This window comes from Pipistrellus hanaki (genome assembly GCF_964339955.1).
Source record: "Pipistrellus hanaki genome assembly, chromosome: 12".
Lineage (NCBI taxonomy): Eukaryota > Metazoa > Chordata > Mammalia > Chiroptera > Vespertilionidae > Pipistrellus > Pipistrellus hanaki.
In genome coordinates, this window is record NC_140514.1 from 47,601,510 (window position 1) to 47,628,075 (window position 26,566).

Consider the following 26,566-nt stretch of genomic DNA (forward strand, 5'->3'; position numbering starts at 1 on the left):
ATGACCAAAAGGGGTAAGTCCAAGATTAAGAATAAAACCCGTGTAGAATAAGTGGGGAGTGAGGTATAAGAAAAGATGAGGCGGGGCGTGCTGTATGGACACTAGAGTTTTGTAGACAACAGTCCCATCCCATTCTGTTCCATTCCCATCACTGGTCTGGAAAGGGAGAGGTGGCAGATCCAAGGGACAGAGATAGTGTCTAGGACCCAGAGAGCCTCCCTCTGTCATGGGTCCCAGTTCAAGACCATAAGGTAGGAAGGAAGAGTAGCGTAGGAATTCATTTCTAAGCCATCTCCCTTGGGAACTCCTCCCTTGAAAGGGGACAGTATCTGAGCTTCAGGCAACTGAGGGAGGCCCCTGAGGCTCGTTTCCCAAGTGACATTGTCTTTTGGAAGTTCCAGCATGGAGATGATGATGGCAGGACTCTCCAGATCTGGGAGGCTCCCCTAAACACCAGGCCTCTGGCCACGGTTCCTTGTACTTCCGGCAGTAAAAGGAAGTCAGGGCATTGGTTTTCTTCATCTTGGCACAGGAGAGGTGGATTCACCTTCCACAGAGGCCGCATTCAATCACGGGCTGCCCCCCAATGGGATTTCAGCAATAACACGTGATCAGGTCCCAGGAGTCATCACCGGATGGTGCTACCATGATGTCCTCATCTATGAACCGCGTCTCGCTTTCCCTGGAGTTGGCAACTCAGTCTTGGCTTGTTTCAGTGCTGCCCACCTCCTTGCTTTTTGCATCGGATTTTGATTGGCCAGATGCAGGCCTAGACTAAAAGCCAGTCCGGCTGACTCCTGGTTGAAGGCCTCATGTGCCAGACTACCATTTTGGAGAGAAGTCTCTCTGTCCATTTGGTGGGTTGGGAGTATGAGTGGTAATGAGAATGCAATTCCACTACAAAAGTCTCAGGGTTCTAGTGTTCTAGGGCCTGGCTATTCAATGTGTTTGAATCAGAGCCTTCATTTTAACAAGCTTCTTAAGAGACTTTCCTGCACATGAAAGTTCCAGAAGCACTGCTTTAGAATATAGCCCTCAATTCTCTTCTTCCTTTGTTTGGTTTCTTCATGAGTACCGAGGCTGTAGTTCTCAGATTGCATGTGTTAGAATTACCAGCACTTTGGACACGCTTCCCTGGAGATACTTTGTTCACTCAAGTGTGAGAAACAATGATCTCAATACTTCAATGCTAATTGCATTTCTCTTCGTCCTTACCGTCTAAGCCCAATGTGGTCCTCGAATCAGTGGTAGCGGCAGCAGCAGCACCCAATAACTTGTTACAAATGCAAATTTCTAGGTTCCACCCCAACAAACAGGTCTTCTTGAAGGCCAGGCATAGTTCCTAAGTTCCATTCCTCTGGCTCAAGTCCTCATTATGGGAAGAATGGGGTAACTTTGATCGGTTTTCTTTGGCAGTCAGCAAACTCAGCTCTCCCTAGTTCATAAGTCCCCCATCCACTCCCTCAGTTCTGTTGCTCTTCATTTGTCTTTTTCTCACCCTGCCCTTGCAGGAGTAAAGATGGCTTTTCAGAACTCTGAAGTGGACTCTGACCTCGAAAATACGGACAGGCAGGTGTCAAATCCAAAACTGGAAAGGAAAACATCCAAGGGGAAACCGAGTTTATCAACACTCGTAAAAAATGCAGAAGATACACAAGTCCTGGTGTTTAAACACAATACCAAAGCCCAGGAAAGGACAAGAAAACGACAGCAGCCTAGAAAACTAGAGCCTCTGGTAAGTTCAAAACCCAACATCGTAGCCACTTTGGGCTACAGAGGAAGTTGCAAAACTGCTCTGGGACGGGATGGAATATTTCTAGACACTTATCAGAGAAGAAATGAAACCCTGAAAGTTAAGACTTGTTTATGGAGTTGTCAACACAATTACTTATTTTAAAATATTGAATTATAAACAATTTGAAGTGGGAGGGATATGGTGGTGAACAAAATTTTCTGGTAGATAAATCTTCTCTAAGATTATGTACAATATGATACTTAACTATGTAGATTTAATGCTCTTTGGATATTAGGGTACCATTTAATACTGGGAACTTCGGTAAGAATCACACACACACACACACACACACACACACACACAGACACACACAGGCATGCCTCAGAGATATTGTTTGTTTAGTTCCAGACACTGCAATAAACTGAATATTACAATGAAGTGAATCACACAATTTTTTTACTTTCCTAGTGTATATAAAAGTTATGTTTACACTATACCATTGTCTATTAAATGTGCAGTAGCATTATCCCTAATATACAATGTACAGATCTTAATTAAAAAATACTTTGGGTTGAGTGTTGACCTGTGAATCAGGAAGTGATGGTCTGATTCCTAGTCGGGGCACCCCATTATATCCAGGCAGGTGTCAAAATATCCAGGTTGTGGGCTCCATCCCCATTGTGGGGTGTGCAGGAGGCCGTCGATCGGCGATTCTCATCATTGACGTTTCTCTCTCTCTTTTCTTCTGCCTTCCTCTCTGAAATCAATCAAAATATATTAAAAAATACTCTTTGCTAAAAAATGCTAGCCATCATTTGAGCCTGTTGGAAAAATAGCACCAATAGACTTGCTCAATTCAGGGTTGCTACAAATCTTTAATACATACATAGAAAAGGCATTATTTGCAAATTACAATAAAACAAAGTGCAATAAAAAGAGATATGCTTGTATTAATATTAATATAGTTTCATTATTGCTAAAGTAAATGCCTGGTGCCCTGAACAATTTTATGCATGTCTGAATATATTTAATTGTGAAGAACTCATTTATGCCTTTGGATAATTATAAATCCATGTGAAGGAGCCGTGAAAGTGTGTAAAGTAAAAGGTAAAAATTCTCACCTCCACTCTCAGGCATTAACTACCATTGTTGATGGTTGCCCTTCAGGCTGTTTTATACATTTATTCAAATGTATAAAAGTGTGTGTGTGTGTGTGTGTGTGTGTGTGTGTGTGTGTGTGTAAACATTTGTAGTTTTAAAGTAAGATTATATAGTACATACTGATCTTAAGGGTCCTTTTCACTTATGTAGCAGTCTTTCTAATCCATGCATTCAGAGGTATCTTTTCTAACAGCTGCGCTGTATTTGTTGCATGTTTGTACCAAAGATGGTATCCATCAAGTGGCCTCCTATTGATGGGAATTCAGTTTACTTCTTTTTTGTTTTGTTGTGGTTATTTTGCTATTTCAGACAATGCTACATTGAATGGCCTTTCTTTTATACATATAAAGATGGGTTCCTAGAAGTGGCATTAAATTTTTTTTTATTGATTTATAGAGAGAGAGGGGAAAAGGGAGAGAGAGAAATATCAACATGAGAGCAAAATATTAATTAGTTGCCTCCTGCATGTTCCCTACCAGGGATTGAACCCACAACCCGGGCCTGTGCTCTGATAGAGAATCAAGCCTGTAACCTTTCCATGCACAGGATGACACCCAAGATACTGAGCCACACCAGCCAGGGCAGAAGTTTCTTTTTTAAAGAAACATTTTTAAAAAGTTTTTTTTTTTAATTCTTTATTGTTTAAAGTATTATATAAGTCTTTTTTCCTCCACTGATCTCTCCCCGGCCACCCACACCCTTTAGTATATGCCCTCATCCCCTTACTTTCTGTGTCCATTGGTTATGCTCATATGTATGCATACAAGTTCTTTGGTTGATCTCTTACCCCTTCCCTCATAGGTTGGACAGTCTATTCGATGCTTCTATGATTCTGGTTCTATTTTTGTTCATCAATTTATGTTGTTCATTATACTCCACAAATGAGTGATATCATGTAATACTTACATTTCTCTGACTGGCTTGTTTTGCTTAGCATAATGCTCTCCAGTTCCATCCATGCTATTGCAAATGGTAAGAATTCAGAAGTGGCACTTGTAGAAGTCATAAAATATGTAGATTTTTAATTTTGAAAAATATTGCCCAATTGTACTCTAAGGTTTAAATAGTTTACCTTCCCACCTACAGTGTATAAGAGGACTTGCTTACTCACATGGTTGTTGAATCTGATACTATCATTTAAAAAAATACTTGATAGACTGATATGTTAAAACTAGAAGCCCGAGGCATGAAAATTCATGCACTGGAGGGGGTTCCCTCAGTCTGGCCTGCCCCCTCTCACAGTCCATTAGCCCTCAGGGGTGGGAGGTGACCCGGCGATCTGGGGAAGGTGATGCTCCCATCACACCTCTGCTGTTACCACTCTTGGCAGTGCAACCTTCTGTCAGCCCTGGTTACCTGAGCCTCGGGCAGCCCTGGAAGGCTGGGCAGCTGCCGTTGGTGGCTTGCCTATACCTTGGGCTGGCCCTGGGCAGCTGGAGGGCTGAGGGGACTGGGTGATGCCATCTTGTGGCTGTGGGCACCACCATCTTTGAGGGCGCGGTAGTCAATTAGCATATTCCCTCCTTATTGGCTATAGGTGCCGCCATCTTTGTGAGGATGTGACAGTTAATTAGCATATTCCCTCTTTATTATCCTATCTAATAAAAGAGTAATATGCAGCCAAAACCGATTTGGCTCAGTGGATAGAGTGTCGGTCTGCAGACTGAAAGTTCCCCGGTTTGATTCTGGTCAAGGGCATGTACCTTGGTTGTGGGCACATCCCCAGTGGGGGGTGTGCAGAAGGCAGCTAATCGATGTTTCTCTCTCATTGATGTTTCTCTCTCTCTCTCCCTCTCCCTTCCTCTCTGTAAAAAATCAATAAAATATATATATATTTAAAAGAGTAATATGCAAATTAACCATCACTCTGCTACACCCACAAGCCAAGCCCACCAGTCATGCCTACCAGCCAATCAGAACAAGTATGCAAATTAACCCCAACCAAGATGGTTGTGGCCACAGAGAGCAGGAGGGAGGCTTGGGTTTCCCTGGCAATGGAGGAAGCCAAACTTTCCACATACCCAGGCAGGCCCAGGCCTCCACTCAAGGCTACAAAGTTTCAATTATAGAAGGTAAATAAATTCCAACAGAAATGGCAGAAGCCACTGAGCTGGAAGGCTAGGGTTGCCCCAGGCAATGGAGGACATCAAGCTTCTGCAGCCCTAGCTGGCTCAGGCCTTCACTCCAGGTTACAAAGTTTCAATTGTAGAAGATACAGAAATTCCAACGGAAATGACTGCCCTCACAGAGCAAGCAGGAGGCTTGGCTCCACTCCAAGCTAAAAAGTTTCAATTGTAGAAGATAAATAAATTCCAGATACCAGGGCCTCAGCTTGGGTTGCTGGTGGGTGTGGCCGGCCTGCAAACCACCACAGGCCCCTTGCCCAAGCTGCCCCACACCCCAAGGGAACCCCCACCCTGATCCAGGACACCCTTCAGGGAAAACCAGATGGTCCCCACTCATGCACCAGGCCTCTATCCTATCTAATTCTATCTAATAAAAGAGTAATATGCAGATTTATCATCACTCCAACACACAAGATGGCTGCACCCATGTGGTCAAAGATCCTGTCCCCATGTGGACACAAGATGGCCCCCACAAGATGGCCAGCAGGGGAGGGCAGTTGAGAGGCACCAGGCCTGCAAGGGAGGACAGTTGGAGGAGATCAACCCTGTAGGGAAGGGCAGTTAGGGGTGACCAGGAAGGCAGAGGAGGGAAGTTGGGGGGCAAACAGGCTGGCAGGGGAGCAGTTAGACATCAATCAGGCTAGCATGGGAGTGGTTAGGTGGTATCAGACTGGCAGCAGAAGTGGTTAGGGGCACTCAGGAAGGCAGGCAGGCAAGCAGTTGGGAGCTAGCAGAACTGGATTGTGAAAGGGATGTCCGACTTCCCGATCCTAGAGTGGGATCGGGTCTAAACGGGCAGTTTTAACAAGGTGTCCCAGCTTGGAGAGGGTGCAGGCTGGGCTGAGGGACACTCCCTCACCCCATGCACAAATTTCATGCACTGAGCCTCTAGTATGATATAAAAACAAAGACTGATAAAGTGATTAAACTGATTTTAATATTACCACATTAAGAGTAAAAACACTTTCAGAGTGCTTGTTTAATTTCCCTGTGATGAAGTATTTACAACTTTAACGTCACATGCTCTTCGAACTCGAGAGAAAGCAACATATAACTGGCCATGTGCGAAAATGGGTTCAGGTAGGAATATCATTACTCTCTCTAGAGTTTGTCCTTGTGATTTATTAATAGTCATCGCAAATGCTGGCATCACAGGAAATTGTCGTCGAGTTAATTTAAATGGGAGGCCAGTGTCAGATGGGGACGAATCAATTCTTGTAATCAGAACAACCTCTCCCTCTGCAGATCCTGTTAGTACTTCAGGTTTGATAATGTTAGGTTGTAATCTTTTGATAATAAATCTGTTACCATTACAAAGACCCCATTTACTATTAAGATTTATCAATAGCATGATGATTGCACCACTTTCAATTTTAATTTTTGACATGCATTCTTGAAGGAGTAATACTATTAAGAAATTCTATGGGAAATTTTTCCTTTTCAGCATCATCTGTTGAATCAGTGGAATCATCAGTCAAATATATGTGAAAATCTCCATGAGTATATCCAAAATTTCTTCATTTAATTTTGAACATGCTAATTTTTTGGACAATGAATTGCATGTTTAGATATATTTTAATATTATCTATAGATATATACTATTTCCAAAGGTATCTTCAATAATAGATAAATTGCAAATCATTTCACAGGGAATCTCCATAATATCCATTCCTAAATGAAAACTGCTATCAGGTTTGCCATCTTCAAGTTTTACTAACCATTCCCTATAAGCAGAATCCTCTGATCTCATATTTGTTGTAAGAGACAACTTTCTGGAACCTCCCCAAACATCACAGTACTTTAAACTCATTTGTACTATGGCTGATCGCATAGCGTGCAGCACAATACTGAGACATTGTCGAAAATCTTCCCCAAGAAGGAGAACTTTCCCACCAAATACAACATTCAAATTCATAATTTCTCTTAGTAAACCTGACTATTGTGTTTATAGCATTACTGAATGCCATGGTGCATTCATCAATAATGAAAAGTTGGGACTTTTATATAGTTTTAGCAACTTCATTGTTTATATCAAGTCTAGGAATTGAAGTTTCATTTCATGGAATTGGTAATTTATATTGGGAATAAAATGTTCTTCCACGGAGAAGTAAATTTGCAGCAATTCCTGTAGACACTGTGGGTAAAACAGTACCACCACGACCTCTAATATAATGTATTAAAATTTTGTACAGGTATGCAGGTAAATAGGATTCCTAACTGGCAGACCCTTGACAGCAAGCTGGCCATCTGTCAATTCTGTGAGGGATGGGGCTCCCTCCTCCCTCCTGTCAGGGTCTGGTTTGAAGGCCGGCCATGCCCCCTGTTGGGCCAGACCTAGAATTCTACCACGCCTTGGCCTCCACCTCCTCAACCTAGGACTGACTGCCTCTGGGTTCCCTCAGGCCTCTCAGGAAATGGGAAACAGCTCGGGGAGGGCACAGCCGTTGCCAAGGCGACCCCTGCAGAACTGATGTCCTTCCAGTTGGTTGAACTTTTGTCGTGATGGTGTTACACGTAGGGTCTTTATATAAATAGATATGAGCAAAATCATAAGACTTTTGTCCTTTTTCATCTGACTTATTTCATTTAACATAGTACTCTCAGGATCCATCTGTGTTGTCACAAATGGCAATATTTTATCTCTTATTGCAAATGATACTTCGAATAGGGGCTAATATCCAATACAACTCAACAACAAGGAAAAAAAATATGATTACAAAAGTGCAAAGGATTTGAATATTTTTCCAAGGAAGACATACAGATGGCAAACAGAGATTTGAAAAGATGTTCAATATTATTTGTTATTAGGGAAATGAAAGTCAAAACTACAGTGAGATATTACTACACTTGTCAGAATGGCTATCATAAAAAAGACAAGCAATAACAAGTATTAGAAAGGATACATAATTGGTGAGAATGTAAATTGGAGCAGCCACTATGGAAAAAGTACAGAATAGAACTGCCATATGATCTAATAATTCTTCTTCTGAGAATTTAGCCCAAAAATGTAAAAACATTAATTTGTAAAGATATATGTACCCCTATGTTCATGGCAGCATTATTTACAATGCCCAAGTATTCATCAACAAATGATTGGATAAAGATGTGAGTACACACACACACACACACACACACACACACACACACACTGGAAAACTAGTCAGCCATTAAAACGAATTCATTAAATTGAATTCTTTATCAGGAAAATTATTTATCTTCATATCACTAGTGTATTTGTCTGGCATTTTTTTCTTATACTTTCATTTGGAACATATTAGTTTGTTTCCTCATTTTGTTTGGCTTTCTGTGTTTTTATGAATGAAATGAAAGTGGCCTGTGTTAAGAGCAACCACTGTGTAAACCGTATGTGCTAGGTAGCATTGGCAGGCTGGCTGGAGACTATGTGGGCGCACACAGTGCCAAGGGTGTCCTGGCCAGCTGACTGGCCAAAGCCAGGGCAGGCATGACTGAATTGGTCAGGGCATGCAGCCCCGGGGCTTCCAAGAAGATGCGCGGCAGGTTTGGAACAAGTCTGGGGAAAGGTGGTCCAGGCCCTATGGCTTTAGGAGCACCCTGGCAGGCCAGCTAGCTGGGTCTGGAGTGGTCTCTGCTAAGATGGCCCAGAGCAAGCTGTGCTAGCCTTGCAGGCTGTATTGAGCACTTGAACTAAGTTCCCACCCATGTTATCTAGGTGGAGGGGGAATGTAACAATGGCACTTGCTGGCCCCTCCAATTCTGGAGAATTCCTGCAGTTCCCTACCCATTTGGCAGGCATTTGGGGGGTTAGTAAATAGTTTTTGTTTTTTCATGTATAGTCTAGGTGCACTTTAAGACTCTGTTTTATTACTGTGCCCCAGGGCAGGTGAGTCTGCACATGGGTTTGTTAGTGATATCCCTACCTACTGCACGTTGCTCCACTGGGGTAGGGTTTCAATGGTTACTGCGTCTCCATCTCTCCTCCCCTTCTGTATGTAGTCCTTCTCTCATATAATGTGCAGAAGCTATCCAATCCATCTTCAGTTGTTCTTCAGGAGAAGTTGCTATATACATAGGTGTTTAAGGTATACATTATTCTATGTGTCTGTGGGAGGCGAGTTAACAGTCTTCCTACATCTCCATCTTGGACCCCCACTCTCCCTTCTTAACTGTGATGCTGATCTTGTTCCTTTTCCATATTGTTATATAGCTGAGATCTCCCCTCCTACTGTCATTACTGTAATCCCCTCCTACTCACCTCTCATACTCTCATCACCAGCTAGTCTTTTATTTTCTTCCATGAGTGACTTGAGGGATTTTTATCCAAAACCAAATGTAAACTTAGCAGCCATTTGCTATATTTATTATCAAGTTTATTTTTTTTATCACTTCTGTATATAAGATTAGCTAAAATCATAATACTTAAAAACTTAAAGTCATTATAATAAATTTTTATTTAACTTTTATGTTCAAAGCTGGATTTTTACTGCCTTAATTCAAAGTGAGATGAGCCTAAGATAATGCCACCATTTTATTTTTTAGATTTTCAATCAGTTATGGCGATAGGAAGTGACAAATGACTTTTGGGTAAGGTTGGAAGATTGTAAGCTTCTTCCTCTCTTGTAGTGAATGGTGGGGATATGTAATGGATAATTAGTGAGCTTAGGACTTCATGCCCCTGAGCCCTTTCTATTATAAACCTTAATCCTAGGAGTATTTGTGGGTATTTAAAATACAGAATTAATAGAAACCAACTAGAAAAGTCTAATCAAGCAGTAGTCAATGGATAGACAATGGTGGTAGCTGCTACAATGATTGTAGTTTTGACAGAAAATTAGTCCCAGGAGGAAATAAATTTCCAACAGGGATAGAGTCCAAAGATAGTGAAGAATAAGACAAGTTCACATTAATATTAAAAAGATTAACATGTTTCTTTGTTTCCCAAAGCCAGTGCTAAAAGTCTACCAAGATCATAAGAGGCCAGAATATATATACCAACAGTATCAACCTCCACCGTCCGTTTCTGGAGTCATAAAACCAATAGGAAGCTCTGAAGAAATTTCTATCACATCACCTGTTCAGTCTCTTCATGTGGATGTGTTGGAAAAAACACAGGTATAGTATGTAAAGTACTTAAGTGGTCATTTAATTCAATTTTAGTTTTAAATAGAATTGCTAACCTGCTTTTAATGCACAAGATTAGCAGCAAAATCTGTTTCTATCAGTTTGCATAAAGAATTTTGGGAATATATTATTTCTCAGTTCTTCCTATTTAAAGAAAATTTGGACAGTAGAGGAAAATCGTAAAGGAAACTCTCAGCATCTGTACAGTGTCTTCTGATCTCTTGAATATTAAAAGAAGACATAATATTGTTTTAACTTTTATGAAATTTTCATCACTATTCCCCAGAAATTGCAATCTCTGAAGACCTTGGTAAAAGGCAATAAAGAAGAAGCTGAGCCAGATAGATAACTTTTGTAACTGATGAGAGCTGTAGAGTGGTGATGTTGCCTTGCAGGCAATCTATATATATAAAAGCCAAGTGACCAGAATGACAGAATGACCAGAACAACCAGAACAACTGGAACAACCAGTCACTATGACGTGTACTGCATCGCCCAACTGGCCCATTTGGGGCCCCGATCTGCCCTGCCTAACCTCCTGCAGGCCCTTCCCCCAACCAGCATGGCCCCCAATCGCCGATGGGGTCAGGGCAGGCCTGCCAATCTTCTGCGTCCCCTCCCCCCTGCCAGCCTGGCCTGATTGGCCCCTATTGGGGCCAGCTGCCTGGTCCCCACCCATGCACAAATTCATGCACCGGGCCTCTAGTAAGTGAATAAGCTCTAGTGAGAAATCACCAGAGTATTCCTTTAAATGAATACTTATAGATAATTCAAGAAAGGAGCAGAAATGGGTGGGAGAAAATATGGAGGATACACACAACAATAATACTAATAGGGCCAAGATTTCTCTGAGCTTTAAAAAAAAATATATTATATAATAATAATATATTTTTTACAGAAAGGAAGGGAGAGGGATAGAGAGTTAGAAACATCAATGATAGAGAAACAACGATCAGCTGCCTTCTGCATACCCCCTACTGGGTACATGCCCCCAACCAAAGTACATGCTTTTGATTGTAATTGAACCTGGGACCCTTGAGTCCGCAGGCTGACACTCTATCCACTGAGCCAAACTGGTTAGGGCTTCTTTGAGCCTTTTTTTTTTTTAGAGGATTCTTCAACATTTGTTAAACATTTCAGTGCTAATTGTCTTTCAGGCATTGGGCTACAGTGTTTGAAACAGAGTTGGGGACTTGTCTGACCTCAGGGACTTCAGAATCTGTGCAAATCGATAAGTGAACACTCATGGTGTGATAAAAGCTTTCATTTGGTCATTTAACATAAAAAATGATGGAGAACTAAATAGAAGGAACGTTACATCCAGTTCCCAGGGATATGGTCAGTGGAGGAATAGCTTACCCTAGGGAACTGCACTAAGCTTTGAAGAATGAGTGGAAAGTCAATGAGGCAGATAAGGTGGGAGAGTTTGGGGTTTGAAGAGCCAGCTGGAAGGAGGTCCACTGGGTTTTGATGAGATTATACTGAGAGAACGGTATGATATGATTGAGTAAAATTGTATAGCTTCAGTTCATTTGATTTCTGTGAAGAAAAGAGAGTGAGCTATCTGAAACAGGGCCAGGACAGATCTGTTTGCCTATCAATTAATTCATTTCGTAGGAAGGGGGCTTCAAGAGCTTGCTTTTAAAGAAGAGGAGAGATATTGTGTGGGTAACTGGGATGAAGGGAGAAAACTGGGGAGAAATGTTAGATGTGGGTTATACTTGACTGTAGCCATAACTAAGTGAAGAATTAAGTATAGAGTTAGGGGTTGAAGGGAAATGTGGAAGAAAGGGGGATGTGCCGTATAAAAGAAGGTATTTATTCTGAGAGGAGGCTTATTTCTGGGGGGTATTGATTTCTCAAAATTAGTTTAGAATGGACATGCAATAACAAGGATTTCCTGAGACTTGAAGGGAGGGAGGGAGGGAGAGAGGGAAAGAGGAAGGGAGAAAAGAAGGAAGAGAGGAAGGGAGGGAGAGAGGAAAATTGGAGGCTTTACTTCTGGTAATTAAGGAAGATTAACTTTACATTTTGGTCTGGGCATCCATCACAGAGGAAGTTCTACACTTTAAGAATAAATGCTTCCTTTATTCTGTCTCCCACCTCCAAAAATCTGAACTTTTGTGACTACTTCAATTGAATCACATCTTTCCACCGAATTCTTTGTTTTATTGCCCTTTGCGTAGCAGTGCTTCACAGGTGTTGGTTTTTTTTTTTTTTTTTTTTTTTTTTTTGTTTGTTTGTTTGTTTGTTTTTTGTTTTTTTTTACAAGTGCAAGGCAAAAAGATGATAGCTTGCTTTGTTGCAATACCTAACTGTATTATGGTGGTCTGGAGCTGAACCCGAAATATCTATGAGATATGCATGTAATTAGAAATTGTACTCAGACAAAAAAAAAATGTGTAGGGTTATTGTTGAATAAATCTTCCATTTAGAATGCAGTAAAACTTTTAAGAGGAAATAATGAAGAAAATCAATGCATTTTTTGTTAAAATATGAATACTCCAGTCTCATAAAATTATTGGTTGACCATAGCCCTTTTGAAGCATTGGAACAAGGCAATGTGTATTTTCTCTGGTTCTGGGTGTCTGGTTTCGTCTATTCTTTCACATAAGAAAGCTTCGTTGTTGCTGCTCTCCCTGGCCAGTAAGTGAAAGAAGAACTTTTTATCTTTTTGCTTCCATGTATTCCCAGACTGGCTGACAGGAACTACATGTTAACAGGACACCAAGGTAATTCCCATGCACAGCGAAATGCTAGAAGCATTGGTGGCCAGAACTGGCAATTATGAGTTAAAAACATGTATGCTTTTCCAAGGCTATTAAATAATGACTCCCAGAGCTCAATATAATTACCCCTCACATTCACACACACACACACACACACACACACACACACCCCACTATATAGTTTATTATGTGTTATGATTACAACTGTATAAGAAAGATGCCACTCATTTAAAAACATCAGGTAGTCAGAATCAGGTGAGACAGTTGAGGAGAGAGGCCACAGTCAGGATCATTGCAGAGCATCTCAGCAAGGAGAGTGGCGAGCTCCCATGAATTCCAGAGAGCTGGTAGTCTTTTGAGGTCATAAACTTTAAGTTATAGGAGAGGAAAAAGACATAGGAGCTGAGGTGGGCTGTTTTGTGGGAAGGGAACAAGTATCTGGGTAGGGAGTACTGAAAAGGAATATCAATTGTTGTTTTTTTTATTTTTTAATTTTTTTATTAAGGTATTATATGTGTACATATCTTACCAATCCACCCCCCACTCCCATACATGCCCTCCCTCCCCAGAGTTTTGCGTCCATTGGTTAAGCCTATATGCATACATATAAGTCCTTCAGTTGATTTGAAGAATATCTCAGGCACTATAGTAGTTGGTCCTTGATATTAATATCTTGTCACTTTTTTATCACGTTCTTTTTTTCAAATATTCTCCCCTGAACCTCCCTGCCCCCCATATCTATGACTTCATTTTTGCTTAATCCATTCGCCCTGTTTGGCATTATTCAGATCCTAGGGCCCTCTGCTAAGGAAATGTCTTCCTCTCCTCAGAAACTGCCGCCTATCGGAAGAAGAGGTCTCTATAAGGCTAGTGACTCAACTTTGCCTACGTACATATTTGAGGACCGGGAAGATGTTGTTAAAGCCAACATCCGTGATCCCTTGCAAATCATTAAAATATTACGTGAAAATGAACATCTTGGATTTCTTTATATGATTCCTGCAGTGCCAAGGTCTTCCATTGAATATGATACCTATAATCTGAAGTAAGTTCTCTTTTATGAAGCCACTTATTTTTTTTTAATATTTTATTTATTTTTTTACAGAGAAGAAGGGAGAGGAAGAGGGAGAGAGAGTTAGAAACATCGATGATAGAGAAACATCAATCAGCCTCCTCCTGCACACCCCCTACTGGGGATGTGCCCGCAATCAAGGTACTTGCCCTTGACCGGAATTGAACCTGTGACCCTTGAGGCCTCAGGCTGATGCTCTATCCACTGAGCCAAACCAGCTAGAGCTGAAGCCACTTATTAATATTAAAAATTACACATAAGATTGCAAATGTTACCCATAATTGATTGGGTGTTAATGATAAATATGAGCCCTAGCCAGTTTGGCTCAGTGGATAGAGCATTGGCCTATGGACTGAAGGGTCCCAGGTTTGATTCCAGTTAAGGGCACATGCCTGGGTTGTGGGTTTGATCCCCAGAAGGGGACATGCAGAGGCAACCAGCCAATAATTCTCTCTCATCATTGATGTTTTTCTCTCTCTCTCCCTCTCCCTTCCTCTCTGAAATAAATTTTAAAAAAGTATTTTTTAAAAAGGATAAATATAATAAAATATAATTTTGGTTATCCAATGATAAATTAATCTTAATTACAACAATTTTTATAGACATTATCTATTTATGAAGCATTGTTATGTTCCTCATGTTTATATTATATAATGTCATTTTTAATCAGTATTACAAACATTTTTGTTATTGTGTGATTACTGAGAAAAGAAGATGTCAATGTATAAGAAACAGATGATGCATTATTTGTAATACATGTCATTTTAACTGACATTACTTGTTGAAATATTCTTTTCTTAAATGTCATAATAGTCTAGCTTTGCACCAAATTCTTTGAATAACCTTCCCCATTCTCTGCTGTCTATGAAGATAAAACCACCTTCTATGAATTCTCTTTTTCTCCCAAATAATAGGTGTATTGAGTCAGATAACAGTTTATTGGGTCAGATAACACTGAAGATAGCTCTCCTTCTGGGGAGAAATGGGAGAGAAAGATACATATTGTACTTAAAATGGTAGAATTATTGTATGTCCAAAAGAGCTGAACAGGAAGTAAAGAATTTGTAGAGAGAACTGACATGCTTATGGAAATCCAATTATTCAGGAAAATATTCAGTACTCACTCTATAGCAGGAACTATTCTGGGTGATACATCAGTGAACCATTCAGATTAAAATTGCTACCCTTGTGGAGCTTACATTTTAGCAGAGGGAGACAATATATATTTGATACATGAGTAAATTTATATGGAATACTAGGAGGTGATAAGTATTAGCCTATATAATAAAACCTTAATATGCAAATCAACAAACAGCAGAATGACTGGTGAAATGACCAATTGTTATGATGCACACTGACCACCAGGGAGAAGACACTCAATGCAGGAGCTGCCCCCTGGTGGTCGGTGCGCTCCCACAGGGGCTTTGCTGCTCAGCCAGAAGCTGGGCTCACAGCTGGCAAGCACAGTGGTGGTGGCTGGGGCTTCTCCGGCCTCTGCAGCAGCTCCAAGGAGCAGCAAGCTGAGTGGTACTGAGCAGAGAGCAGGTGGGAGGTAAGGAGCAAGGGGTCCCAGATTGCAAGAGGAATCCTGGACTGCAAGAGGGCACAGGCCGGGCTGAGTGACCCCCACCCCCACCCCCAGTGCATGAATTCCATGCACCAGGTCCCTTGTAGGAAAAGAAAAAAAAAGAGTAGAGCAAACAGAGTTGGGAGTTGTTGGGAAGAGGTTGTGAATTAACCAGGGTGGTCAGGATGGGCATCATTGAGAAGCTGGCATTTGAACAAGGATTTGAAGGAGAAGCGGTGTGAATTATGTGGTGGCAGGAGAGGGAAGAAGAGCATTCCAGACAGCAGGAAAGTGAATCTGAATACCCCAAACTAGAGCATAGATTCAGAACTTAGTATGTTCAAGAAGTGAAGAGGAGGCTGGTGTGACTGTAGTCCAGTGAATGAGAGCTGGGGAAGAGATCACACAGGACCTTGCTGGCCATTGTAAGGACATTAGCCTTTACACTGAGAAAAATGGAGAACCATGGTAAGATTTCAAACAGATAAGTGTTAAGATCTGAATTACATTTTGAAAAGGACCACTCTGGCTGCTCTATAGACTTTTGAAGAACAAAAATTGAAATGGAAAGACCAATTAGAAGGGCTGTGATTATTCAGATGAGAGATGGTCCAGGTGGCAGTGGTGGAAGTGGTAATAAGTAGGTCGAATTCTGGAAGTATTGGGTCGGCAGCTAAGTAATTGCGGATTTTTTAAAGAAAATCAAAGACAATTTTTTCATGGAACTAAATAACTTTATTCTGTAATGTATTGCCCATTTTGATCAATGACCTTTTGCCATCTTTCAGGCAGCATCATAATCCCACGTTCAAAAAACTTCTGGTTTTTATTAGCAAAAAACTGAATCAGGTACAATTTGACATCATCATCATTATTGAAATTTTTACCATTCAAGGAGTTTTGTAAAGATCGAAACAAAAAGTAATCAGATGGTGCAAGGTCAGGACTATATGGTGGATGTGGCAAAACATCCCAACCAAGCTCCATTAATTTTTGCCGAGTGACCAAAGATGTGTGTGGCCTTGCATTGTCATGATGGAATACAACACCTTTTCGATTTGTCAATTCGGGCCGCTTTTCTTCAACTGCATTGTTTAATTTCGTTAGTTGTTCAATGTAGACATCAGAATTGATCGTTCGGTTGGGTGGTAAGAGTTCAAAGTAGACAATTCCTTTGTAATCCCACCAAACTGATAACAAAACCTTCTTTTGATGAATATCAGCTTTTGATGTTGTTTGAGTTGGTTCACCTGGCCTGCTCCACGATCTTTTCCACTTGATATTGTTGTAAACAACCCATTTTTCATCGCCAGTTATCAGTCGTTTTAAAAATGGATCATTTTCATTACGTTTCTTTAGCAAATCGCAGCTGCTAATGCGTTGCGTTAACTGTGATTCTTTAATTTCGTGAGGAACCCATGTATCGAGTTTTAAAACATAGCCAAGTTGTTTTAAGTGATTTTCAATGCATGTATGTGATACATGAAGCTTCTCTGCAATCTCACGTGTTGTACTGTGACAGTCCGAATTGATTATTGCTTTGATTAGGGCATCATCAACTTCAACTGGAGGACCAGAGCGTTTTTCATCTTTGAGTGAAAAATCACCAGAACGAAATTTGGCAAACCAATTTTGACACTGCCGTTCTTTTAAAGCTTCGTCACCATAAACAGCACATAACTTTTTATGAGCTTGCGATGCGTTTTCCCTTTGCGGAAATAAAAAAGCAAAATATGACTAAAATGTTCCTTTTGATTTTCCATTTTTCAACGAACTCTCAACGAAAACTACAAAACAGATCAAAAAACTTTTTTACTGATTAACAGCTGAATAGCCAACTATCAAATAACAAAATGTGTTTTACATTTTACTACGTCTGCAAACCTAAAAATTCAACTGAAGCCATATATGTGTGAAACCCGCAATTACTTAGCTGCCGACCCAATAATTGGAAGGCCAAGTCCACAGGATGTTTTTATGGATTGTGTGCAAGGCAGGCAATCAGAGAGGAGTCCAGGATGACCCATTTGCCTGAACAAGAGAAAGGTAGAGTTGCTGTTGATTGAGATACAGAAGAGTGGATGGGAGAAGAGAGTTTGGGTTTGGACATGCTCATTTTCAGATGCCAGAGAGAGAAAAGAAATGGGGTGGTAGGTGAAAGGAAATTAGGGCCGAAATCGGTTTGGCTCAATGGATAGAGCGTCGGCTTGGGGACTGAAAGGTCCTGGGTTCCATTCCGGTCAAGGGCATGTACATTGGTTGCGGGCACATCCCCAGTAGGGGGTGTGCAAGAGGCAGCTGATTGATGAATCTCTCTCATCGATGTTTCTAGCTCTCTATCCCTCTCCCTTCCTCTCTGTAGAAATCAATAAAATATATTTAAAAAAAAAAAAAAAGGAAATTGGTGTCCTTTTGAGGACGAGAGAAATAGCTTGTGTGGTTGTTTTTGTAAGATGAAAGAATTAACATATAATAGAATTGAAAACCCTTTGATGTAAAAAATACTATTGCACACTTAGTAAGACTACAGTATAGTATAAACATAATTTTATAAGCAGTGGGAAACTAAAAAAAAATTGTATGACTCCTTTTATTGTAATATTGATTTTATTGTGTTGGTCTGAAGCTGCAATATCTCTGAGGTATGCCTATATTGAAGATGGGACTGAAACTATGCTTTTGTCTAATTGGGAAAATAATTGTATTTCTAGATTAATGAGCACTTCTACTAGGCCCTAATAACTAGGGGAATTGAATTGATGTTTTATATATGGACTGACAGTAATGATGCTTGATAGTAATATGACAGGTCTCATTTAAGAAGATAGTGTTGAGCTGAAACCGGTTTGGCTCAGTGGATAGAGCGTCGGCCTGCAGACTGAAGGGTCCCGGGTTCGATTCCAGTCAAGGGCATGTACATTGGTTGCAGGCACCTCCCTGGTGGGGGGTGTGCAAGAGGCAGCTGGTCGATATTTCTCTCTCATCGACGTTTCTAGTTCTCTCTCTCCCTTCCTTTCTGTAAAAAATCAATAAAATATATTGAAAGAAAGAAGAAAAAAAAAAAAGATAGTGTTGGACCTGGCTGGTGTGGTTCAGTTGGTTGGGCGTCGTCCTATGCACCAGGAGGTTGCAGGTTTGATTCCACGTCAGGGGCACATGCTTGGGGTTGCAGGTTCAATCCCCAGTAGGGGACGTGCAGGAGGCAGCTGATGAATGATGTGCTCTCACATTGATCTTTTTTCTTCCTCTCCTTTCCTCTCTCTCTAAAAGTCAATAAAAACTGTTTTTAAAAACAGAATATAATGTTGAAATCACAGTTTATCACATTTTAGGGTTGATGTTAAATTTTTCTCCCTAGCCTTAATTCCAAATATTATAAACCTTATGAGTAAAGGCCAGTGATTAGATGTTACATAGATGAAGCAGCTAAATTGGAAGTTAAAAGTGGTAAATACTGGGTCAACGAGATGAGGAAATGTTATGCAAAACACCTTTTAAAAGTAATGATAAAATATAATGTCTTCACATACTTTTTTTTTTTTATTAAGTGTATTGTGGTGACATTGCTTAATATAATTAAACTAGAGGCCGTGTGCACGAAATTTGTGCATGGGAGGGGCGAGTCCCTCAGCCCAGCCTGCACCTTCTCCACTCTGGGACCCCTCAAGGGATGTCCGACTGCCCATTCAGGCCCAATCCTGGTAGGATCGGGCCTAAACGGGTAGTCAGACATCCCTCTCACAATCCAGGACTGCTGACTCCCAAACACTCACCTGCCTGCCTGCCTGATTGCCCCTAACCACTCCCCTGCCAGCCTGATCAACACCTAACTGTTCCCCTGCTGGCCTGATTGCCCATAACTGCCCTCCCCTGCCAGCCTGGTCACCCCTAACTACCCTCTCTTGCCAGCCTGGTTGCCCCTAACAGCCCTCCCCTGCCAGCCTGGTCATCACCAACTGCCCTCCCCTGCAGGCCTGATCCCCCCCAACTGTCCTCCCCTGCAGGCCTGGTCTTGCCCCCAAAAAACTACCCTCCCTTGCAGGCTTGGTCACTTCCAACTGCCCTCCCCTGAAGGCTTGGTACCCCCCAACTGCCCTCCCCTGCCAGCCTAGTCACCCCCAACTGCCCTTCCCTACAGGTTTGGTCCCCCACAACTGCCCTCCCCTGCAGGCATGGTCCCCCCTAACTGCCCTCCCCTGCAGAATGATCACCTCCAACCGCCCTCCCTTGCAGACCTGGTCCCTCCAAATGCCCTCCCATGCCAGCTATTTTTTGGCAGCCATTTTGTGTCCACATGGAGCAGCCATCTTTGACCACATGGGATGGCCATCTTGTGTGTTGCAGTGATGGTCAACTTGCATATTACCTCTTAATTATATAGAACTAGAGGCCTAGTGCATGAAATATATGTACTTTACCAAAGAGATTGAAACTTTAAAAAAGAACCAATCAAAAATCCTGGAAATGCAGCATGTGATTAAGGGAATTAAGAGTGAACCACTGGCCTAGCTCAGTGGATAGAGCATCAGCCTGCAGACTGAAAGGTCCCAGGTTTGATTCTGGCCAAGGGCATGTACCTTGGTTGCCGGCACTTCCCCGGTAGGAAGTGTGCAGGAGGCAGCTGATCGATGTTTCTCTCTCATCGACTAGGGGCCCAGTGCATTAAATCTGGGCACAGGGGATTGGTCCCTCAGCCCGACCTGCACCCTCTCATGGCTGGCGAGTGTAGCTAAGGCATCAGTGGCTAAGTCATCGGTCACACATCCCTCGAGGGCTCCTGGACTGCAAGAGGGCACCGGCTGGGCTGAGAGCTGGCCCTTTCTAGTCTCATTACATTGTTTCCTTCACCTTTTTTATTTACTTAATCTATCTGTTGTAATATATAATGATTTTTTTTTACTTAATCTATCTCTTGTAATATATAATGTTAAAGGATGTTCTTGATGACAATTGAAAGAGGAATATCTTGAAAAGGCAGTTTCTCAATAATTATTTTGTTTTAGTTTAATCTGGGTCTTGATTCTAGTCTTATCTAATTCATATTTTCTTTCTTTGATCTTTCTCATAATTCTCTCAGTACTGGATAATGTAAAATATTTTTTACACTACTATTATTAAATAGTTTATAAAGAATTAACTATAAATAAAAACTTATTGCCAGGTAGCTTTCACTTAGAGCTATTATGTAAAAGTCTGTATTTGATTTTTTTAAAAATCATTACCAAAGTTATGAAACCAATTATTGTTAAAAAAAAAAACAAAAAAAAAAACAGGCCCTGTCCTTTTCTTGAGTAATCCATTCAATCTAAAAGTAGTTTGTCAGAATTAAAAAGAAATTTAATTATATTTGTTTCCCAGAAATGTTTTATCTCTATTAAACAAAAATAATGTAATTGCTTAATTTTGCATTGAATACTTTATTCTCTCGCCCCAACTTTTACTTGTTCACAGAGTTGTAAATTATGATTCCATCAATAAAAAGGACTACTATACTATTAGTGACAAAGCAGTGACACGCATTCATAACGATGAAGACATTGAATATATAGACATTAATCGATGGGAACAGGAATACCTGTATCACAGAGAACTCACTAAGATTCCCATATTTTCACTTTTCCGAAAATGGAAGGCTTTCAATGTATGGAAAAAGAATGTGCGCTCCAAGAAGATCAGAGGATGTCGAGAAGCTCTACTAGATAATTTGTTCATTGTTAATCATGTATGTATTTGTTAATCATATTTTAGAAGAATTACAGAACAATCGGTGTACCTATTATAGGTGTTGATATAGACTGTCCCTGAACTAGACTATTTCATCTAATATTCTTTTTAATGTTAAATGATGACAGGTTTCACTTTGTCACATTTGAGTCTGACAGTCTAGCAGTGTTTCTATATTTGACTGGAGTTGTAAAATGCAAAAGTATGAGGGTTGCACAGGTCCCCTTTGATAAGAAGTAACCTCAGGCATGGATTTAGGACCCCTTTTATTGTTGGTGAGGAAATTTGTGTTTCCTTTTGAACAGAGTAGGCTGGGAACCTCTTTTACCGTCTCTCGTCTTTGAGATACTCTTGACTTTATGGTCCAAAATGATTTGGAGGCTTGTTTTCATGGGCCAGTACCTCCCAATGTATCATATGTTTTCTTCTACCATGGATTCAGACAGTAGGGAAATTTTTAATATTTACTTTGGAGGATAGTTAAAGTTAGTCTGAAAGATTGTTATCAAGATGACAGTGATAAGGGAGGGCTGGAGGGGGTCCATGGGGGAAAAAGAGACATAGGTAATACTTTTTTTTTTTTTAAGTATTTAAAGAAAGGTGTCCATGATACAGTAAAGAAACATTGAAGTAATATGGATAACACAGATATTAGTGCAAAATAAGGGCATATGATGTACCATCTCAGGTCATCCATTCCATCAAGCGTTCTGAATTGTGAAAAATATTCTTACCCTTCTTGATAGCAAATTAAACCCCTTAGATCTCTAATTTCAGGAAGGGTCCATCCTTAAGGTTTGTTCTCTTACTTTATGTCATTCTCTCTGTCCACCATTCATACTAAAAGTGTTTTGATCTTGATAATAGCTTCTCTTAAATGTAGCCCTAACACCATGGTCGGCAAACTGTGGCTCACGAGCCACATGCGGCTCTTTGGCCCCTTCAGTGTGGCTCTTCCACAAAACACCACGTGTGGGTGTATGAAATACAGTGCGACTGAAACTTCGTGGGCCACGTGCAAAAGTCGGTTTTCGGCTCTCACAAGAAATTTCAATCATTGCACTGTTCATATTTGGCTCTGTTGGCTAATGAGTTTGCCAACCACTGCCCTAGACAGTTAACACTAGTCTTATATTTGCAATTAGTTCATTGGTGGGGGTGGGGCTGAGTCCCTCAAATTAATGTGGTCCTTCACATTTTTCTTTCTAAAATTCTTTCAACAACAATGTTATTGTCACTTGTGCCTACGTTTTTTATAATGACTTTATTGAAGTACAATTTGTGTACTATACAGTTCACCCGCTTTCGGTATACAATTTAATGATTTTAGTATTTTCACAAAATTGATCAACTATGACCACAATAAATTCTATAACATTTCTATCACTACAAAAAGGAAACCCCAGTACACGTTATTGATCACTCTACATTTTTCCTTAACTCCCTTACTACCCCCACCCCAGCTCTAGGCAGCCACTAAACTACTTTTGTCTCTATTGATTTGCCTAATATGTACATTTCATAAAAATGGAACCACAGAGTGTGTGGTTCTTTGTGACTGGCTTTTTTCAGTTAGGATAATGTTTTCAAGATTCATCTATGTTGTGGCATAGCATTTACTTCTATTGTCCAATAATATTCCATTGTAAGGAAGCACATGTTTTATTTATCCATCCATCTATTAATGGATATTTGGGTTGCTTACACTTTCTGGCTATTATGAATAATGCTGCTATGAACATTTGTATACAAGTTTTTGTCTGGAGATATTCCTAGGAGTGGAATGTTTAACCTTTTGAGGAACCACAAACCAGTTTTCCAAGCCCACGAACAATTTTAAATTCTCACCAACAGCATATGAAAGCTTCGGTTTTTCATATTATCGTTATATTTGTCTTTTTCATTATAGTAGTAATTCCTACCGGTTGAAAAGTGGTATCTCGTTAAGATTTTGATTTACATTTTCCTGACGGGTATTCATAGTGAACACCTTTTCATGTGCCTGTTGGTCATTTGTTTATATTATTTGGAGACTTTTTTATTCAGATAGTTTGTCCATTTTTAAATTGGGTTACTTGTATATTACTATTGAGTTAGCAGAGTTCTTTGTCTATTCGGAATACAAATTCCTAATCAGATGTCTGATTTGAAAATTTGTTCTCCCATTTGTGGGCTGCCAATCCACTTTCTTGATAATATTATTTAAAGCACAAACTAAATTTGAATTTTGATGCTATCTATTTTATCCATTTTTTATTTTGCTATTTGTGCTTTTGGTGTTATATCTACAAAACTTGCCTAGTTCATGGTCTAGATTTACCCCTAAGCTTCTTCTTCTAATTGTTGTATAGGTTTAGCTCTTACACTTAGGTCTTTAATTCATCTTGTGTTAATTTTTGTTCATGGTGTAAGGTAGGGGTCCAACTTCATTCCTTTGCATGTGTCTATCCAGTTGTCCTGGCTCTATTTGTTACAAAGACTATTCTCTCCCCTATTGAATTGTCTTGGCACTCTTGCCAAGAATCAACTGACAATAAATGTGAGGGGTTTTGAACTCTCAATTCTATTCTCTTTATTTATTCTTATGCCAGTAACACACTGTATTGTATACTGAAGCTTTGTAGTAAATTTTGAAATTAGGAAATCTGAGTCTCCTATGCCCCTTGAATTTCCACATGAATTTTAACATCAGCTTGTCAATTTCTGCAAAGAAGCCAGTTGTGATTTTTTGATAGGGATTGCTTTAAAGCTGTAGATGAATGTTGTAAGTATTGTCATTTTAACAATATTATATTTTTTGGTCCATAAACATGGAATAATAACTTCCCATTTATTTAGACCTTCTTGAATTACTTTCAACAATTTTTTGCAGTTTTCTGAGTATATGTTTTTCATTTCTTCGTTAACTTATTCCTAAATATTTTATTCTTTTTGATACTATTGTAAGTAGAATTATTTTCTTAATTATCATTTTAGATTTTTAATATATATGTAGTGTATATATATGATATATAAGTAGTATGTATATATATAGTTTATGTAATTACTTTTAATTAGAATGTAGCAATATATTTTATTTTTATATATTGAGACTGTTTCCTGAAAACTTGCAGAATTTATGTTTGACTTGTTGTGTGTGTGTGTGTGTGTGTGTGTGTGTGTGTTGGGTTGGGTTGATGTGTGTGTGTGTGTGTGTTTATGTGTGTGTGTGTGTGTGTGTGTGTGTGTGTGTGTATGTGTTCCCTATTCAATGAATAAGAATATGTCATCAGCAACTAGATAGTTGTACTCCTCCTCCCCAATATGGATGACTTTTATTTAATTTTCTTGCCTAAGTTCCCTGGCTAGAACATTCTGTTGAATAGAAGTGGCAAGAGCAGAAATATTTGTCTTGCTTCTGACCTTAGAGGAAAAGCTTTCAGTCTTTCACCATTAAGTGAAAGCAGTTGATGATAAAGCAGTTGCTTTCTATTTCTAGTTGTTGAATGTTCATATCATGAAGCCATTATGATCTATCAAATGCTTTGCATGCATCTATTGAGATTATCGTGTAATAAGCATGATTTATTATAGTAACTAATCATCAGATATTAAACCAACCTTGCATCCCTGGTATAAATAATATTTGGTCATTATGCATAATGCTTTTTATATATAGCTAGATTTGGTTTGCTAGTATTTTTTTTATCCTCATTCGAGGACATGTTTTTATTGATTTTTAGAGGAAGGGACGGAGGGAGAGAGAGGAAGAGAGAGGGAGAGAGAAACATTTCTGTGAGAGAGAAACATCCATTGTTCGCTTCCCATTCACGCCCCAATCAGGCACCAAACCCACATCCCAGGTATGTGCCCTGATCGGGAATCAAACCCGAAACCTTTTGGTGCATAGGACAACACTCCAACTAACTGAGCCATCTGGCCAGGGCTGATTTGCTAATATTTTGTGGAGGATATTTGTGTATGTGTGCATATATATATATATATATATATATATATATATATTCATAAGGAAGATTGGTCTATAGTTTTATTCTTTTCTTGGGATATGTTTGTCTGTCTGGTTTTGGTATTAGGATAATACTGGCTTTGTAGAATGAGTTGGGAAATGTGCCTTCTATTTTTTGAAAGAGTTTATGAAGAATTGGTTTTTTTTAAAAAAACATTTGGTAGAATTCACCAATGAAGCCATCTGGGACTTTGCTTCCTTTTTGTAAGTATCTTATCATCTCTTACATTTCCAGGTTTCACTCTTCTCTAGACTTAGGTGTGTATTTAGTATTAATTTTTCAGTATTGTTTAACATTGCACATCATTTCAACCTGCTAAGTACTTGATTTTGCTGGGTTTTTTTTTTTGTTTTTTTTTAATAATGTGTAATTTTGTTGTACGTGATACTTTCAGGTAGTTTTCTGTTATTTTATTTTTATATTCATTCAAACATTCTCATCATTTATTTTCATTTGAATGTCCCTTTGTAATGAAAATCTTTATAATTTTTATATTTAGTAATTCATTGCTTTGCAGACAAACCACTCTTAATTTCATGAATTTACATAATTATTCCTCCACTTAGAAAGGGATGCCTCTTGTCCCTTTTGCTGTAGCATTTTCAACACTGGGTCAGAATGTACATTAGGGTACTTGAGCCAGAGTCTCTGGCTGGACCAAGACTTACAACTCTAGTGGGTTCATTAAATACCAAATTGTATAGACCACCCAGATGTTCTGATGACTCAGATTAGGGCAAATTAAAGGTTTGGTGCCATGGTGAATATAAGACTAGCACATCCTAAGAGTTCTTGCATTCCAACTAAAGACAAGGTGCCTCAGCATGACCCTGATTTTCATGAACTTTTTATAGCAAATGCAGCTCTTCTGCACATATCTTCCAAAGTCTAATGTTTCCCCACAGGCTTTCTGACCCAGTCACCAGCCTCCAGATGAATAATACTGATTTCCCATCTCTGAAATAGTGACATTCATTTCAGAGCAACTGGCAAAAACTCTATTGAAATGAACTTTGCTTTTTTTTTTAAATATATTTTATTGATTTTGTACAGAGAGGAAGGGAGAGAGATAGAGAGTTAGAAACATCGATGAGAGAGAGTCATCTATCAGCTGCCTCTTGCACACCCCCTACTGGGGATATGCTTGCAACCAAGGTACGTGCCCTTGACCGGAATCGAACCCGGGACCCTTCAATACCCAAGCCGACGTTCTATCCATTGAGCCAAACCGGTCTCGGCTTTGACCCAGTCACCAGCCTCCAGATGAATAATACTGATTTCCCATCTCTGAAATAGTGACATTTATTTCAGAGCAACTGGCAAAAACTCTATTGAAATGAACTTT

General features: G+C 39.8%; 1 protein-coding gene across 1 annotated transcript in view; it reads left to right on the forward strand.

Moving 5' to 3' along the window:
* Positions 1-26,566, forward strand: part of DNAH6 (dynein axonemal heavy chain 6) — a gene marked incomplete at its 5' end in the record, with an annotated part of 204,336 nt that continues 177,770 nt past the window's right edge. Inside the window, 5 exons of the mRNA XM_084900943.1 lie at positions 1-13; positions 1,512-1,735; positions 9,946-10,113; positions 13,640-13,896; positions 20,942-21,212. Of these exons, the coding sequence (XP_084757069.1) occupies positions 1-13; positions 1,512-1,735; positions 9,946-10,113; positions 13,640-13,896; positions 20,942-21,212 (933 nt within the window). The remainder of the gene's footprint in view (positions 14-1,511; positions 1,736-9,945; positions 10,114-13,639; positions 13,897-20,941; positions 21,213-26,566) is intronic.